The 14209-nt window shown below is 32.8% G+C and overlaps 4 protein-coding genes across 7 annotated transcripts in view; 1 reads left to right on the forward strand and 3 right to left on the reverse strand.

The window, feature by feature from the left end:
- The first annotated feature begins 870 nt into the window (after positions 1 to 870).
- LOC145116217 (ubiquitin-like-specific protease ESD4) lies at positions 871 to 4759 on the forward strand. The gene is made up of 9 exons (XM_079052582.1): positions 871 to 1910; positions 2005 to 2081; positions 2205 to 2298; positions 2386 to 2484; positions 3205 to 3297; positions 3369 to 3488; positions 3723 to 3826; positions 4120 to 4192; positions 4358 to 4759. Exons 1-9 carry the CDS (start codon positions 1098 to 1100, stop codon positions 4418 to 4420), a joined length of 1536 nt encoding a protein of 511 aa, XP_078908708.1. The 5' UTR covers positions 871 to 1097; the 3' UTR covers positions 4421 to 4759.
- An 852-nt stretch (positions 4760 to 5611) lies between these two features.
- The window catches only part of LOC145116991 (serine carboxypeptidase-like 18), a 179709-nt gene continuing 171111 nt past the window's right edge, over positions 5612 to 14209 (reverse strand). The window contains exon 15 of the mRNA XM_079053294.1: positions 5612 to 5824. Within this exon, the coding sequence (XP_078909420.1) occupies positions 5741 to 5824 (84 nt within the window). The 3' untranslated portion in view covers positions 5612 to 5740. The remainder of the gene's footprint in view (positions 5825 to 14209) is intronic.
- LOC145116993 (serine carboxypeptidase-like 19) lies at positions 6145 to 7430 on the reverse strand. The gene is made up of 4 exons (XM_079053302.1): positions 7332 to 7430; positions 7043 to 7198; positions 6874 to 6945; positions 6145 to 6258 (listed from the first exon to the last, which is right to left on the reverse strand). The coding sequence occupies exons 1-4, from the start codon at positions 7428 to 7430 to the stop codon at positions 6247 to 6249; spliced, it is 339 nt and encodes a 112-aa protein (XP_078909428.1). The 3' UTR covers positions 6145 to 6246.
- On the reverse strand, positions 7459 to 9548 carry LOC145116992 (serine carboxypeptidase-like 18). Of its 4 annotated transcripts, none has more exons than XM_079053298.1 (8): positions 9393 to 9548; positions 8905 to 9087; positions 8597 to 8742; positions 8398 to 8483; positions 8152 to 8274; positions 7927 to 8029; positions 7719 to 7756; positions 7459 to 7584 (listed from the first exon to the last, which is right to left on the reverse strand). In XM_079053298.1, exons 1-8 carry the CDS (start codon positions 9419 to 9421, stop codon positions 7459 to 7461), a joined length of 834 nt encoding a protein of 277 aa, XP_078909424.1. In that variant the 5' UTR covers positions 9422 to 9548. The 4 variants fall into 4 exon arrangements, with proteins under 4 accessions (XP_078909424.1, XP_078909426.1, XP_078909425.1 ...); XM_079053300.1 differs by having other exon boundaries at positions 8905 to 9310; positions 9393 to 9546; XM_079053299.1 differs by having other exon boundaries at positions 8398 to 8474; positions 9393 to 9543.

Below are 14209 nucleotides of genomic sequence, written 5' to 3' on the forward strand. Positions count from 1 at the left end.
TTCAAACGATATACATACCTAATCAAATCGGAAACTGAATACGAAGAAGAAAATTGAAATACAGATGCGAAACTTCACGATTAATGGAAAAAATACGTATAATTGCTAACGAGTTATATAAAGAAAAGAATCTTGATAATGAATTCCTCATATCCGATTCAAACGAGCTAAAGATATCATCAAATCGGAAACTGATAACAACGAACATGTAAGTTCAATATAAAAAAGTGGCTAATTTATAAAGATATCCTTAATGAAAAATGACACGCGCATTTTTTTAAGGTGTACATGTTAGATAAATGATTGACTGAGAATGATTCCCCCATTCTCAACCTTTTTTATTTTTCAATTGAACTTATATATATATATATATATATATATATATATATATATATATATATATATATATATATATATATATATTAAAAATTAATTTATATATATAAATTCTCGAGTTTGGTCCAAGTTTATACCGCTTGAAAATTTTTAAACAGTAAGACCAACTCCAACCAACCATTAAAACACAATTATAAAGGCCAATAAAATGGTGTGCTCGTTCCAATCAACCTTTAAAAAACATCATTTTAGTGTTTGGGATAACTTCACACACCAAATATGAAGGTCAAACTACTTGGCCTTTAAAAATCACAACTTTAATGATTGGTTGGAATGCAAACACCATTTTAGTGTTAACAAATCACCAATTTAGTTATTTATGGTTGGAGTTGCTCTAAAACAAAACACGTTTATTACGGTTTCGAAAATTTGAAACCACATGAAAAAAAAAAAAAAAAAAAATACAAACGGCTAAACTAACCCTTGCGTAATTTGACCGGTTTCACCGTTTAAAACCCACCCGTGAACACCCAGCCGGTAAGACATATTCGCAGCTGAAATCAACGTCAATTTATCCCAGCACAAAACTATTTACTCCAATCTTACGAGCCCTAACTTTACGCCAAATTCACAATCCTTTCCTATTCTAGGGTTTTAGATTTTCAATTTGTTGCTGTTTGTATGTTAACATACAATTGCTTGACAGAAATTCTTCCTAGGGTTTGGAGAAAACCCTAGATCGATTTCATTTTTCAGCAGTAATGGGTGCTTTAACGATTAATCGGAACAAGCGCGACGCAGAATTTCAAACTTCATCACCATCTGTGTACGGTTACAACTCTCTACACGTTGCGAAGAAACTCAAATCATCATCTTGGTCTTCGCCTCACATTGCTCCAACGAAAACTTCAAGAAGTTCGGTTTCCAGGCTCAGCCAATATCCTAAGCCGGTAGCCCCGATCAATAGAGAAGTTCATGCTCCTTGTATAATTGTTAGTGGATTTACTTCTACTGTGAAAAGACTCAATGGTGGTTCTAGTGGGATTGTTAGGCAAAAATCTTACATTTCGGGTGAAAATATGAATGATCTGTTTTCGAAGTACAAACACGCGAAGGAATCTGCAATTGGTGCTTGCAGACTTGTTGTGTTTGAAAAGCAGGATACGACGGAGGTAATTGATGTTGATAAAGAGGAGAATTTTAAATATGACAAGGCTGCTTCTAGGAGTTCTAGTGTTGAGGAGGTTGAAATGGTGAAAGATGCGATAAAACACATTCATAGGTCAGGGGAGGTAGAAGAAATAGCAGCCAAATATTGGGAATTGGATCAAAAGACACCCTCAACTTCTTCTGAAGTTTTATCTGAGTTGACAAATGGAAAGATGTTGGAATCCATGTCTCTGAACCGGGGTTCAGATGCTATGGATGTAGATATGGGTTCGCCTTTGCATAAGAAGTTGTATGAATCTGCAAAAAGGAGTGATTCTAAGCTGAGGAGAATAAATTTTGATATTGAGTTACACGAAAAAAGGAGAGCTTTATATCAACAATCACATCCTGCTAAGAAAAAGGAGGTAAACAGTTTGTATTCAACTTTCATTGGTAATTTGGATTGAAGTTTATATATTCTATCAACTGTTTTTCATATCAAATTGATTGTTTTTTCAGGATTTAAATGACCCTTTTAGACCTCTTACCGAGGACGAAGAGAAAATGGTTGATAATGCGCTTTCTTATTCTAATCGGTATATTTTAATGTTTGTGTGTGTATGTTTGTAGATATGTAGTAAACCATATACAAACCAAGAATGCTTTACTTTTTTTTTCATCTGATTTGTCGGTTTTTAAATGGACTTTCAAATTTGTAGGAGGAAGGCTTTTGTCAATCATGAAAACTCAAATATTACAATCACAGGAGAAGTTCTGCAATGTTTGAGACCTAAGGCATGGTTAAATGATGAGGTGATTATTGACTTAAAATGTTATATATGAAAGTATATTAATGTATTAATAATATGCAATCTTACACTGCTGATTTCTTTATTATAGGTCATCAATGTTTATCTCGAGTTGCTAAAGGAGAGGGAAACTAGGGATCCCCAAAAGTTTTTGAAATGTCATTTCTTCAACACATTTTTCTACAAGAAGGTTGGTTAATCACATTCCTTTTTATATCTTTTCTTCTTCATTGATTTGACAATTGTTGAAACTGAATGTATCTTGAATTCTTGATTAGCATTACTTTTGACCATTAGATAGCAACCTTCATCATGAATTCATGATCGATGTTAATTAGCATAATATCATTGAATATTGTCCGTTTTGAGTGAAAAAAATAGTTTTAGGGTAAGTGAATTAATAAATTTGGTAGGAAAGCAAAGTAAATTTAGTATCATCATTCTCCATCTTACTTTGTGAATTTATTTAGAATGTTTATTGTTCTACTTGAGAAAACCTAAATGTGAACATCTGAATAGAATTCTCTTTTTATAAATCTATATTTGTTTTGAGTTTACTTAATTTGCACTTGAAAACATCTCAATTATAGACATTAGGCTCTAGATATATCCTGAATACTTAAATGGAAATGGAAAACTTGAATTGCATCTCCTGTTCTATTAAAGACTTTTTACTTTTTCCACTTTGGCTTTCTTTTTTTTTTTTTTCAAAAAACTATTATCACAAACCTTGTCCGATTGATAAACCTCTTCAAAGGCTTTTTAAAATAAAAACTAATTTATCCTTTTCTATCTGAAATGTTTCATAAAGCCCCCTCACTTGAATATCTTAGAACTTAAGAAATTATTTCAATTTATAAACTAAGTTTAACACACCTATCATTTGAAATTATAATTTTTTGTTTGGCAGTTGATAAGTGGAAGAACAGGGTATGACTATAAGTCAGTTAGAAGATGGACTACACAGAAGAAATTGGGATATGGTCTTCTTGAGTGTGACAAGGTAAATGAAAAGATTTTAATTTTCTATTTTTTTTTCTTTTATAATTCTTCACTAATAATAGTTTTAAGCAGATATTTGTTCCCATTCATAAAGAAATACACTGGTGTTTGGCTGTTATCAACAAAAAAGAAGAAAAATTCCAGTATCTTGACTCACTTGGAGGGGCTGATAAGAAAGTAATGAAAATGTTGGTATGTCAATTCCTTTTCTTCTCTTTATTTCTTAAAAGACTAAAATACCCCCCATTAAAAGTGAAATATTCTTTTTCCAAAAAGAATTCCATTCTATTTCTTGCCAACCGAATGCATAACAGATTTCAATTTCATTTTTCTGGCTAGATTCCATTTCTCGACCTTATTTGTGTAAAGAGACTAAAATACCCTCGCATCCATGTATGAATCTTATGTGTTGTTTCATGTTTTCAGGCGACATACATCACTGATGAGGTGAAGGACAAGACTGGAAAAAACATCGATGTCAGTTGTTGGAAGCAAGAATTTGTCACTGATCTTCCTAATCAAGAAAACGGGTGTGTATACTATTAACTTTCTTGAAAATTTTTTCATAATATTTACCAAAAAAGGAAATTTAGATAATTTGGAAATTGGTGGCTTTTGGACATTTTTCTTGTTGACTTTATGATAATTGAATAGAATAAAGATAATGAAATTCATCTACTCTACAAGTTGAATAATGCCATTGATCTCTCGTTTGTGCAAAAGACATGAATGCCCTCCTTAGGACATTGGGATTTAGAGATTGTAATTTATTGGGATTATAATTTTTAATTTTTTTTTAATAATTGGATTTGTTTGTGGGCAGGTATGATTGTGGCATGTTCATGATAAAATATGCAGATTTTTATAGCAGAGACATTGGATTGTGCTTCAATCAGGTAAACCATATTGTAATAACTTAATAGAGAATGTTGAAGAAAACAAATTATATATATATATATATATATATATATATATATATATATATATATATATATTCATTTCCAAATTTATTGCTTTTAAATTTGTAATAAATAGTAGTAAATATCTTTTATTTTTTGTAGGAGCATATGCCATATTTTAGATTGAGAACTGCCAAGGAGATATTGAGATTGAGAGCCGATTGATTGATAATATTCATCACATCATCTCTCTAACCACCAATTATCGGAGTCTGCAAGGGCGGATTCAAAATTACCAAATTGACCTTGTTATCCACAATTTGATCATCAAGTGCTCTGTTTGTTTTTTGAGTTAGAGTGGTTGATTTTTATACTGAGAATGCCTGTCAGTAGAGTAGGAAGCCGGTTTACTAAGGGCTTGTTTGGCTTGTTTCATTCTCTCTCTTTTTGTTTTTGTTTTTTTGTTTTAATCTTAGTATATAGTATATATAATTCTGGTTTTTGTTTAGAATATCTAGATATTCATTTTCTATAATATTGTATAATTAGAAGATAGTTTTCTCATTTGGTATGTTTATGTTTTATTTGTGTAATTTCCATTCCAGCAGTCTGCATCATTAGGAAAAGTAGGATCACTCATTTGATAAGGAGCTGTTTACAGATTGTGAATTTTGGGGTATTTTGTTTTTTGCAAAAGAAAATTGAAGTCGGATTTAGAAGTAGACAAGTTTTATTTAAAAAAGATGTATATAAACCAATCAAGTATATGCCATTTGAAAGTTAAAATAAATGAATGAATGGCCATCTTTAGTTACTAATTAATAAACATAATTTAATAAGATTTTTAAGCCACATATACTTTTCCTTATTGAGATATGAGGACATTGTTAACAGCATTATCACCAAACGAATTTAGAAATTACAGGAAAAACCTGACTATAAAAATCAACTTTTAGTTTTAAAAAACAATTACTGTCTTTAATCTTTATATTGTTCTAAATATATAAAAAAAATCCATTATGCATAGTGACATGTAGCTGTTCTCTAGAGTTTTTTTTGTTCACTTTAGGGCAAAGTGGTTACAAACTTACAATTTAATACTCTGGGCTTTCAAATGGACTTCATTTAATATTGGATCAGGCTAAGATGGTATAAAATAACTAAAATATCTCTTTTGGAGGTCGAAGCATAAAAAAAACAAGCTTCCAATGGTTAAAACAACTATCATGCTGTTTTGATACCATTTTGTAATTTGCTTAATACAGCAATCTAACCTAATATTCTCGAAATCGACTAAAAAAATGAATATATACTTGCTATTTATTTTATAGAAATCACAAAAAATCAACTTATTAACAAATGTGGAGGTGTTGTCATAGTAGATTAGAAGGGCTATATGTAAAGTATCTCATCAACTTTTGCAAATGTCTTCAACTGCTTTAGAAGAATTATTGTACGATAAACACACTACAATATCTATCGAAATTAACTTACAAAAAAGTACAACATAAGGAACAAAAGTTCTAACTCCACATGAAGTGTTGCTTACAAATCTTCATTAGCAAGCCACCTTGTAAGCATGCTTAAACATTCTTTAGGTTTGTACTCCGGAGCTGTGTGACCTCCTCCCTTTAACAACACAAAAAAGGTCAAACATCTTGATCATAACATTTTTTTGTACACATTCTGTTATATTTGACAAATAGTCAACCTTTTTACAAAGTCAAAGATTGCCTTTTTCATGAGACAAGGGAAAGCCAGGGTGAGGAGAAGTTTTTAAGGAAGATTTCTCACCTTTATAGTAGCGAATGTCAAGTTGTAGTCGTGGTTTGAGTATTTCATGGTGTATCTACAAGAAAATAAGATAGCAAAATAGTTTCGAAAAACCAAAATATTTGTATTTTTAGCATATATTTTGATGATATCATATCAATAAAAACACAACTAACCCGGCTACTTGTTCATCAACAAACCAAGGTCTCCAATCATCCACAACTAACAGATTTAGCGATTCAATCCAGTTTAACGTACCCAAATATGGAACAACCATATCATGATCTCCACTGTAAAATGTAACCAACGTTTATTTACTTTAAATAAAAAAAATTAAATACTGCATGCATGCATGAACAAGGTCGACAAATAGTGGACTTCAATTTTCTGCAAAAGAATTATTATTCCAACAACCCTGAGCTGGCCTACACTGTCCTGCCCCACCTACCCACCTTTGGAGCATCATATGGGATGTAAATCAGGTAAACAACGGCCTACTAGGTGGATGGTATAAGCGTCCAGTGCCCATAAAAAGATCAATCCATATTAGAATTGAAACTCTCAATGTTGCAGTTGCTTAGACTCGAACCCTTGACCTTTTTGGAAGTATACAACCCGAGAACCAACTATGATATACCCCTTAAAGGCCAAGTAGACTCTAGTTATATAAAGATATATGATATTGAGAGGAAGAGGTGGATGAAGCGTAACACCTATATACAAGAGCTCGACAATTTCTATCAGCAAGGTGTCGATGATAGGCAACTGTACTAGGGACATTGTGCGTGTAAGATAAGGCCTTCTTATGATCATCAGGAGAACGCAAGGTTTCATTGCATCGCACCCACTCGATTTCTTTAAATTCCTGATGGTTATGAACATGGATAGAAATACAACTCACAAACCTCACGAATGTCAAGAGCCTCTCGCACGTCTTTTCTGTTAGCCCATGTATACGAGTACAGGTAGTTGTCCTCCTGTGACAACACAAAAATCTTATTCACACACACACACACACACACACAGAGAGAGAGAGAGAGAGAGAGAGAGAGAGAGAGAGAGAGAGAGTAATACGCGACAGCCTTGTATATGAAGTTGAGGTAACGACCAAATATCCATAGAGGTATTGTCAAGAAATCTTAAGCGTCTCCTAAAGAGATCGGATCGTAAGGCATTTAAAGTGTCACAAAAAGGCTCTAAAATGTGAGCTTTTCTAATTCTTTCCAGACACTGTAGATTTAAACAAAAAAAAAAGTAAAAATAAAAATAAAATAAACGGAATATACAAATATTCTGAAAATGACATTATTAGTTAGTAAGTAATCCAAGTTAAAGTGTCACAAAAAGGCTCTAACTTGCGTACCTTATCTACCACATGAAGATAATGTGTACAAACACTGTTGTTGGGATCAACATTCAAGTATTCTCCATGACAATTTTCTTTAGTAGACTTTAAAAACATAAAACTTAATTCCCAGACATATTGTGATTTATCCAACTGTAGTTATATTTACCTTGTAGATTGCATCTGATAAAAGTCCCATACGATGAGCGAATGGGATTTTTGAATTACAGTCAAAACTTGCGTCTGTTGAAGGGTTACCAAGCACGTATCCCTAAGTTGCAAAATATTTTATAGAATTTAGTGATCCTTGAAAAGATTAGGTCAATTTTTTTCAAGTGCAATCAAGCTCATGCACCAACAATTGTTCATTTTAGAAAAAGGTAATTATAGGTAAATAGTTTGTACTTTAATGTTGATATGTGGCCCTCCTCCAACTTCATTACCTACAAAAGAGGGAAACAAGAAGCTGAAAACCTCTTAATGAAGAGAAACTATTTAGTCAAAAGAAACTTAATTAGTGGACTTCTATGTATTTTGAAACTCGATGAATGTAAGATTATAATGAATCATATACTTGTGTTTCTGAAATCTAAGTATTTAACTAAGAATATACCATTATATATTTCTTGAACAATCATTGGCACCACTATGCCACCATAGGAATCAGAACCAAGATACAATGGATTGTTGAGAAATTTAGGATGATCCATGAGCCACTGTTAAGTTTTGATACACATAGATTGCAATCCATTTTCAAGGACACAAATAGAAAAATGTGAGCATGCATCCAAAATGTACATCAAATTGAAAAATGGAAAGTAAAAATGACCTTAATTACCTTTCTCAAAAAATGGTAAACCTGCATTGTTGATAATGTATTGTTTGTTATGTAAGCTTCAGGAGATTTTGCATAGGAGAATCCAGATCCAGCAGGTTGATCAAGAAATATTATATTAGCCACCTAAAACGTAACACTTATTTCATTAATTATATTATCAAGACACTCGTACTAATTGGCTTTTTAACATTAAAAGTAATTATAAACTTTAAAATGAAATACTATATACAAGTAGTAAAATTACACCTTTGTCCAACTGTGAGGGTTTATCTGGAGCATTGGCTTCTCCAAAGTGGAATTTGCATAGTTGATCATGAATGGGCCTGTTACAACTTAACAACACCAACACTTAAACTAATATCCTCTTAAATTTATGATGGAAAGAGAAAGACACATACTGTGGCATTAATTATTCAGTAATAAAAACTACATATCTTAGACATACCTATCTCATACAGAAGCCCAGAAAGAGCAGAACAACCAGGCCCTCCTGTAAGCCAAAGCATGAGAGGGTCGGCTTTTGGATTCCCTTCAGACTCAACAAAGTAGTAAAATAATTGCACTTCATCAGATTTTCCTACCCCAATGTAGCTTAAACCACATTGTTCTTTTAAGAGTTAGTATATTTACTATATAAAAAAAAAGACAGAATAATATATAAAAGCGCAAATTAGCAAGAGTAAAGTACATTGTTATCTCCAGAAATCTGCATAGGAAATTAGATTTTGTTACAAAGAGCATGGCTGGCCTTACCCAGTTTCAAGTGTGAAAGGAAGATCACCTAGCAAACCTGGCAGTGAGTTAACCAGGAATCCTGACTCAGTAACTTCCGTGGAAACTACCAGAAGAAGAAACGCACCAAGCAAAAACCGATTCTTGAACTTGTTAAAGAGGTTCCATGGTTGAAGATGAGATTGTGACCGAAGTTTCATGATTCTTTTAAGCAAAAAATAGATATACACAGGTTAATTTCATCCTCCGTCATCATTGCATGCAGAATGAAACAATTGCGGTGATAGATTTTGCAAAATATGAGTCCCATTGATGTAACCCGGCACTTTCATCAGGTATGTTCGCAATTCTCAATCAGATTAGGTCGAAAAAGGGACAAAAAGGAGTTGTGTTTGGCATAAATGAGACCTTCCATGGGTTGGGTTAACTGTTCATCGGGACTAATTAAAGAACTTAATTGAAACGCAAATACGGAAGCATATCGGAATCTAATGACGGATTAATGATACCTTAAGAATTGAATTGAAGTGCATGCCATGAATAGAATGAAACAGATTCCCGAGGCTCGGTCACCGGTGATGAATGGACGACTTCCGGCTGACTATTGTTGTTCTTACTTGTGCAATTTTCCTTTGAAACAATATATTCAATAAAACAATATGTCTTTCAGTAATTATGGGATATCATTTAAGTGAGTAACTACGGTTTTCGATATTCGAGAAATGAATTATAATTGATTTGATTTTCAACGATATATATATATATATATATATATATATATATATATATATATATATATATATATATATATATATATATATATATATATATATATATATATATATATATATATATATATATATAGAGGTAAGTTCAATTGACAAAATAAAAAAGGTTGAGAATGGGAGAATCATTCTCAGCCACTCATTTAATCTAAGCATAAAAAGACACGGTGACAAACTTGTAAATATGATAATAACCTTCAATCTCAAATACGTAACATCAATTTCTTTGTTGAATACTCCGAATTTGAATTTCCCAGATTTGCAAACGAACTCAGTTGGAATCGGAATTTCTTTGTTGTTCATGAAATTGGAATTGGAGTCCTGGACTCGCAGTCACAGTCGACATTGAAGGACTCAGAATTGGTACTCACAGGTTCCTAATCGGATTTTCGGAAATCAAAGTCGCATCTGAAGTCAGAAGCTTTTGAAATTGGAACATATATTCTAATCGGAACAGTTCACATCTTGATTATCAGTATTACAAAGAAATCTGGAATCGGGATTTCAAGGTTTCAAAATTGAAATTAGAATTTTTTTTGGAATGAAATGAAAAGCGGAATTGCACGCTTCAAAGTCGAAATCGGAAGTATATGATGATTTGGAATTGATAACTTGAATTGGAAGTATCATGTTTTTAACATTTTTAAAAAAGTTAACTTGTATGCACTCCGACTATTTGATGAAATGCATAAACTAAATTACCACGTTATATTCACATATGAATATGTTTTCTGACCTGAATCAATATATGATTATTAAAACAAAAAACAAATATGTAAGTCTGTATGATATTCATATGTGAATAATGTATAAAAATTATATATATTTGTGAAAACACCTTGTAATATTCATATGTGAATATACTGTGTAATATTCATAAGTGAATATATCATCTTATATTCACAAGTGAATATACTATGTAAAATTCACATGTGATATACCATGTAATACTATGTAATATTCACATATGAAAATATCATATAATATTCATAAGTGAATATACCATCTAATATTCACAAGTGAATATACTATGTAATATTCACAAGTGAATGCATCGTCTAATATTTAAATATGAATATATTATGTTTATTATATGCTATATTCATATATGAATGATACTTAAATTATAAAAAAATTAATCATACTTTTTATTCATAAGTGAATAACGAATGTACTGTAGTAAAAACCTGATGCATTTTCATTCACTTATGAATAACGATAGCTGAAAATATAATTTTTTTTATTTTATCTTAAAACTATATTAATATGGATGTCTATTTGTAGAGAATAAAAAATCATGAATTTTGGTATATTTAAAATCATTTTTCGATAAAAATAGCTTCTTAAATATTAAAAAAAAAACGAAAAAAACTATGTTTTTGTATATATTAAGGTAATGATTAGCATAGTTTAAGGAAACATGTTTTGTTGGAAAACACATGTCTATTCCTTTCCCATTTCCACTGGTACGACCGAGGCTTTTGCGGCAAAAATAAATGAGTGGCTGAGAATGATTCCCCCATTCTCAACCTTTTTTTTTCTCAATTGAACCCTCCTCCATATATATATATATATATATATATATATATATATATATATATATATATATATATATATATATATATATATATATATAGACAAAACTGCAAATTTGGTCCTTGTGGTTTTGCAAAAATCTTTGGATGGGGTCCAAAAACTTTCAGCTTGGACAGAAGATCCAAAATCAAGGTTTTTCTGGGTTTTTAGTCCAAAATTTTTGAGAAAAGACGGTTATACCCTTATTTATTTACTTTTACATTTTTTTTACATTTTATTAACATTTCAATAATAATAATAATAATAAGAAAATAGGTAAAACTCTATCTCTCTTACGTCTCTTTCTCCCTCCCTCCCTCCACTTATACTTCTATCTCTCTCTCTCTCTCTCTCTCTCTCTCTCTCTCACACACACACACACACACACAGTGTATTTTCATCAGAGATTAAAGACCCATCGGCGAATTCCCCTTCTCCGTTCTTCGTGCCACTGAGTTATGCTTCTCCGACTATTACTAGGGTTTTATCGTTGGATTCAAGACCCACTGACGAGTTCTCCAACTCCGGCGATAGCTCTAGACATGTATCAGTGGTGGAAGCTCCGACATGTAGCAGTGGTGCGATCGCAAACAGAAGGATGAAAACATGGAGCAATAGTGGAATCACTATTAAACCCTCTTTTCAATGATGTATCCTTCAAAATCTCGATACACTTGAGTCAATCCAAACCTCAATTTCTATGCAAACCGTCTTATTGCAGTGAAATTATGGAACCCCCAAATGGAATATGGTTTAGACTGAACACAATGACAATAAATCGAGAAAAAAATTGAAAACCCAGATGGTCGGTTTTCCGGCGCGATCCATCGACATCAAAACCTCATCGGGGGTTGTTGTCTTCGATCCATCGACAGCAGTGGGCATGGGAAGCATTTAGGTGATTCTTCTTCAATAGGAGGGGCTGCAGTCGACATCTCCGGCAGGCCCATCGTGGCTTCCTTTCTCATCGTCGGTAGTGAAGGAGTCAGGGGTGTTTGGGTGGTGTTCCTCGACCAATCGCCACAGAGGAAGGGGTAGCTCCGGTGCTCCACTCGACTGCTTCCCTTCTCATTATAGGCTGTGGATTTAAGCAGTAACAGTAACGATCAAAGGGGGGTGTTTGGCTGAGATCGGTGAGCAGATTAGGAAGAGGAGGAGTATTGTCATGGTGGCGATTGGTGGTCTCCTAGTTCCACCGGTTTCCTCCTACGCCAGAGATGCAAAACTGGTGAAGGGAGTTAGCGAGAGAGAGAGAGAGAGAGAGAGAGAGAGAGAGAGAGCGTATGGGTGGGTGGGGGATAATATATTTCTTTTCTTTTTATTTTTAAGACAAAATGGTATTAGAATAATTGTAAAAATAAAATAAAAATTAAAAGGGTATAATCGTCTTTTCAAGTTTTTTTGGACTAAAAACCCAGAAAAACCCTGATTTTGGACCTTCTGTGCAAGCTGGAAACTTTTTGGACCCCATCCAAAGATTTTTGCAAACCACAAGGACTAAATTTGCAGTTTTGTCAAATATATATATATATATATATATATATATATATATATATATATATATATATATATATATATAGAGGAATGATCATTTGAGAACTTATAGTTTCCCGAGAACTAAACGTGGAGCATTGGATCAAAAAAAGGATGGCCAAGATGTTTTGTGGTATTTTTGTAAATAAATTGAAAAGTAAAGACACAGGGGTACCTTAACAAAATGACATTAGGGGTATTTTAGGGATATAAAAATTTACCCTCAATTAATTGATCTTATCTCTCTTTCTCGTCAAACTAGTACCTCATTCCACCATTCACGACGACCATCGAATCCACCAATCTCCCTAAAAACGACATCATTACCACCGTCTCCTCCAAAACCTACATCACCGCCGCCTTTCCTAGAACGTACACCACAAACGCCTTCGAGATCCGTAATTAACAATCACTCCTTGAACGGCTTGTTTTTCGATCATCAATGAAGATGTAGAAGGAGATGTCTAGATTAATCTCGATTATGATCTTTCAATGATGAAATTCAAGATCTAGATGTTAGCAATTGCAAACTCAAGCTCTAGAAGTTGAGAGTTTTTTTGTTGGATTTTCCTATGCTGTTGTTTAATTTCAGGAAGAAGGTCAGATTTACTTTCGTTTTTCATTTTGTTAAACTAATAACAATTATGAACCGGTAACTCGTTTTCGATTTTTGATTTCTGATATCACATGATTTTCTGATATCCTTCTGCGAAGGTTGTTGCTGTTTTTTTCTAGAATTTCATATGGTTTTTGTGTTCTTATGAGATTGTTAGTGGATAATTACACCTGATTCAATTTGATTTGTTTTTCTAGAAATTCATCTGATCCTTCAATGTTGTAATTCAAGTTTGTTCATTTGGCAGGTGATATTTGACTTCCAGTTTTTGGCACTTTTGGTTGTTGTAGGCTCTTTAGCTTGCTCTGTAAAGACATGTTAAGCATAAATCTCTATAACACCATATCACCACCATACAGCTCCAACTTCCACGCCTCTCTTTGATTTTCTTTTTTCCATCTCTGTCCTGTACCTCAAGCACACCACAACAGGAAACAACATCGAAGTCTAAATCACCGCACCGTCGTTTGACGACCTCCACCTCCGCCTTTCACTTCATCCTTTTTGAATTCAAATATGATTTATGAAGTTTGATTATGTCTCTTTAGCTAATCAGGTTGGTCATTCTTCCTTCCTTCATTCTTTCACGAGTTGTACTTTAGGCTTACAGATTGATCCTGGTTGTATGCTTCATTTTGTGCAAAGTCGTAGGATGTTCAAATAGACATCATCACCCTTTGATTCAAGACTTTGATTTGAATTAGATGAATTTTGTGTTACTTTTTATTGATGAATTAAGATTATTGTGGTCTTGACCTTGTCTTTGCATATTGATTGACTTTATGAACTAAAGTGAGGTGCCAAATGTCTTCACTCA

Source organism: Lactuca virosa, chromosome 5 (genome assembly GCF_052849685.1).
Source record: "Lactuca virosa cultivar CGN04683 chromosome 5, Lactuca_virosa_CGN04683_v6, whole genome shotgun sequence".
In the NCBI taxonomy this organism is placed as follows: Eukaryota; Viridiplantae; Streptophyta; class Magnoliopsida; order Asterales; family Asteraceae; genus Lactuca; species Lactuca virosa.

Coding starts and splice junctions, on each gene's coding strand:
- LOC145116993 (XM_079053302.1), bottom strand. CDS start 7,430: ATGTTTTTAAAGTCTACTAAAGAAAATTGTCATGGAGAATACTTGAAT. Junction 7,199..7,331: donor ATCTTCATGTGGTAGATAAG/GTACGCAAGTTA, acceptor TTAAATCTACAG/TGTCTGGAAAGAATTAGAAA. Junction 6,946..7,042: donor TTCATATACAAGGCTGTCGC/GTATTACTCTCT, acceptor GTGTTGTCACAG/GAGGACAACTACCTGTACTC.
- LOC145116217 (XM_079052582.1), top strand. CDS start 1,098: ATGGGTGCTTTAACGATTAATCGGAACAAGCGCGACGCAGAATTTCAA. Junction 1,911..2,004: donor ATCCTGCTAAGAAAAAGGAG/GTAAACAGTTTG, acceptor TTGTTTTTTCAG/GATTTAAATGACCCTTTTAG. Junction 3,298..3,368: donor GTCTTCTTGAGTGTGACAAG/GTAAATGAAAAG, acceptor AGTTTTAAGCAG/ATATTTGTTCCCATTCATAA.
- LOC145116992 (XM_079053298.1), bottom strand. CDS start 9,421: ATGGCATGCACTTCAATTCAATTCTTAAG. Junction 8,030..8,151: donor TTTACCATTTTTTGAGAAAG/GTAATTAAGGTC, acceptor AAAACTTAACAG/TGGCTCATGGATCATCCTAA. Junction 7,585..7,718: donor GGCCACATATCAACATTAAA/GTACAAACTATT, acceptor TTTGCAACTTAG/GGATACGTGCTTGGTAACCC.